This window comes from Cavia porcellus, unplaced genomic scaffold, assembly GCF_034190915.1.
Source record: "Cavia porcellus strain 051 isolate PalLab524CR breed Dunkin Hartley unplaced genomic scaffold, mCavPor4.1 scaffold_14, whole genome shotgun sequence".
NCBI classification, from domain to species: Eukaryota; Metazoa; Chordata; class Mammalia; order Rodentia; family Caviidae; genus Cavia; species Cavia porcellus.
This window is the reverse complement of record NW_026947497.1, coordinates 69,100,014-69,102,778: the sequence shown is the minus strand read 5'-3', so window position 1 is coordinate 69,102,778 and position 2,765 is coordinate 69,100,014. Positions and strand designations below refer to the sequence as shown.

Below are 2,765 nucleotides of genomic sequence, written 5' to 3'. Positions count from 1 at the left end.
GGAAGAGGCTCCCTCCTGGACTTTGATGCCTCCATCCATGGATCCTCACCTAAGCTAGAACTGCTGTTTCTGGCCAGGGTTCTCTTAGGAAGCTCAGAGTTGTGTGGAAAGGACTGGCCTTGCGACACGGAGCTCTGGTCTTTGCCCCAATAGTGTGGTATGTGAGCCAGAGCACTGTGCTACCTATCTTTAAGTCTTAGTCATTGAAAGTCTGAGAATTCCTAGACAATTTCCGAGACTGCCTTCCAGCTCCAAGTTTTTAAAGAGGAAAACAAAGTCAGTCTGCCTGTCTGTCTGTCTGTCTGTCTGTCTCTCTGCTTCTGCCTCACTCCTTGTTCCCTTGTTTGTAATTTTTTCGGTCACAATAGAAAGGCCAATAGATTAGAAATGTCTCATATTTCAGGAAAGAAGAGAGGCAGAGAAAGGAAGAGGATGGAGATGGGGACAGAGATACCTTTCCCTTCATTACAGAGCAATGTGAAGTTGTTCTAGAGCCCATCACATCTTTTGGCAGGCCTCTGTGCAGACTCCTCTGCTCAGAGGTAATGGAAGAGGAAATGGTTTACTCTGAAATCTGCTCTTAGAGGACTGATTTTGAACCGCGTTTGCTGTAGACATTTCTTTGGGTCCCCTGAAATGCGTGAGTAGAATAAAGGTAGTCCCTGCTCACACCTATGTGCACTCATCTGTGTGCAATCGCGTATTTGCCCCCTAAAGGCTGAGTGTGCGAGCCTGTTTGTGCATAACCGAGTGTGCACATGTTGAGTGAAAATGCGGAAGGTGTATGTTGGTGCCGCTGAGAATAAGAGATTGTGTCGCGTGGCATGTGAAACGATGTGTGCCTGTGTGCAGATTTTTTTAAAAGTAAATCACTTTAGATAGTGTCGCCTCCCCTCACTTCTGTGATTGATTTTGCGAGGCTAATGGTGCGTAAAAGCGCTGGTGAGATCTGGGGGCGCCTGCTAGCCTGACGTCAGAGAGAGAGTTTAAAAGGGGGGAGCCGCTGGAGAGCTCGCTAGCCGCGGTAGGAGTCGCGAGCGGTCGCCGCTGCCTGCAGATCCTCGCCTGGAGTTTGACCCGCCGCTCTGCAGCTCGGCTTCCCGGCTCAGCGGAGATGCTGTCCTGCCGCCTCCAGTGCGCGCTGGCCGCGCTCTCCCTGGTCCTGGCCCTGGGCAGTGTCGCTGGCGCGCCCTCGGACCCCCGACTCCGTCAGTTTCTGCAGAAGTCCCTGGCTGCTGCCGCGGGAAAGCAGGTAAAGAGACTCCCTCGACGTCTTCTTTTCTCTCCCCCGACCGTGCCTTAGCTTTAACAGGTGTTTGGTTTGCCTAAAGAGTTTCAGGCGATTTTCTTTTAAGTCCCTCGGGGACCAAAGCTCCCAGGAAAACTTTCAAAGTCTAGAATCCCTTTACTTCTAATTTTATTGGTAAGCGCAGTTGGCCGCCCTCAGGTGAGATCCTCCCGAGGAAATGAGGAAACCGGGCTAGTGAGTACACTGTCCCCGGTGCTACCCACGGGAGTCGCTGACCCTGGTGCTGAAGCCAGGACCTCGTCCAAGGCACAGCACAAGGGCGAGGGGCTTGGCACAGAGGACACACACGCCTGCGATTGTGAGAGGTTCCGTTTCCCTTATGTTTACTTTGTCAGAACGGGAGGACTCATTCCACTTGGTAGCTCTTGACAGGGAAGTTAAGTTATTGGCACAATCCTCATGCTTGCAAAACTGCTCTTAGCGTCTCTCTTTGTGTGTCTGTAGCTAAGAGTCAGAATACATTTGAACTGTTAAAGTATATCAACTACCTCTATGCTCCTCTTATATTTTAATGGATTTTAAGTGAATAAAAACTGCACAGCTGTGAAAGCTGGGTTTGGAACTTAATAAAATTTATTTTCCAAGGGAGGTTTCCCCATTTCTCATCATCATTCTCTTGCTCTTTTCTTTCCCTCTCCTGCCCCACACAGGAACTGGCCAAGTATTTCCTGGCAGAGCTGCTGTCTGAGCCCAACCAGACGGAGAACGATGCTCTGGAACCTGAAGATTTGTCCCAGGCTGCCGAGCAGGACGAGATGAGGCTGGAGCTGCAGAGGTCTGCGAACTCGAACCCGGCCATGGCACCTCGGGAACGCAAAGCGGGCTGCAAGAATTTCTTCTGGAAGACTTTCACATCCTGTTAGCTTTGTCAATTACTGTCCACACCAGACCTCTGACTCCCCCTCCAAACCCCGTTTCTCTTCCCTCATCCCTCACCCCTCAGCGAGACCCTTGCATTAGAATCGAAGACTGTAAATATGAAATAAAATTATGATGAAATTACGGAAAACAAGAATTTGGTGGATTATTGAGTAAACGTTTCTTTTCAATAATGCATGGTGAATCTGAATTAAGCTAGCGGCAAATATATTTGAGAAATTCACTTTCATTCTCACATCTGTCCATTAAAAATTCCCTGTGGCAATACTTGTTATAGGTTAAGTGATAAAACATAATTTGGATCGTTTCAAGTTGAAATCCTTTCAAATAATACTACATCAATTCAAACTTCAATTTAATGGTAATTATTGGAAGGAGCTTCCTTAAATATCATTACATATTAAGCATATTTTTAAAATTATATGTTAGATGATCCAAGTGAGGATTAATATTTATGGGTAGGCTGACTGAAATGGTATAGGCTGATAAACAAAATGGAACATACTAAAAGCAGAAGGATAAAATCTCTTAGCAGTCCAGCAAAAAAAAAAAAAAGCTGCTTCAAGTTGCTAAAATA

At 47.0% G+C, this 2,765-nt stretch overlaps 1 protein-coding gene across 1 annotated transcript; it reads left to right on the top strand.

Annotated features, from left to right (window-relative positions):
• The first annotated feature begins 1,001 nt into the window (after positions 1-1,001).
• Positions 1,002-2,324, top strand: Sst (somatostatin). Its single transcript, XM_003477081.3, has 2 exons — positions 1,002-1,252; positions 1,960-2,324. The coding sequence occupies exons 1-2, from the start codon at positions 1,115-1,117 to the stop codon at positions 2,170-2,172; spliced, it is 351 nt and encodes a 116-aa protein (XP_003477129.1). The 5' UTR covers positions 1,002-1,114; the 3' UTR covers positions 2,173-2,324.
• The last annotated feature ends 441 nt before the right edge of the window (positions 2,325-2,765 follow it).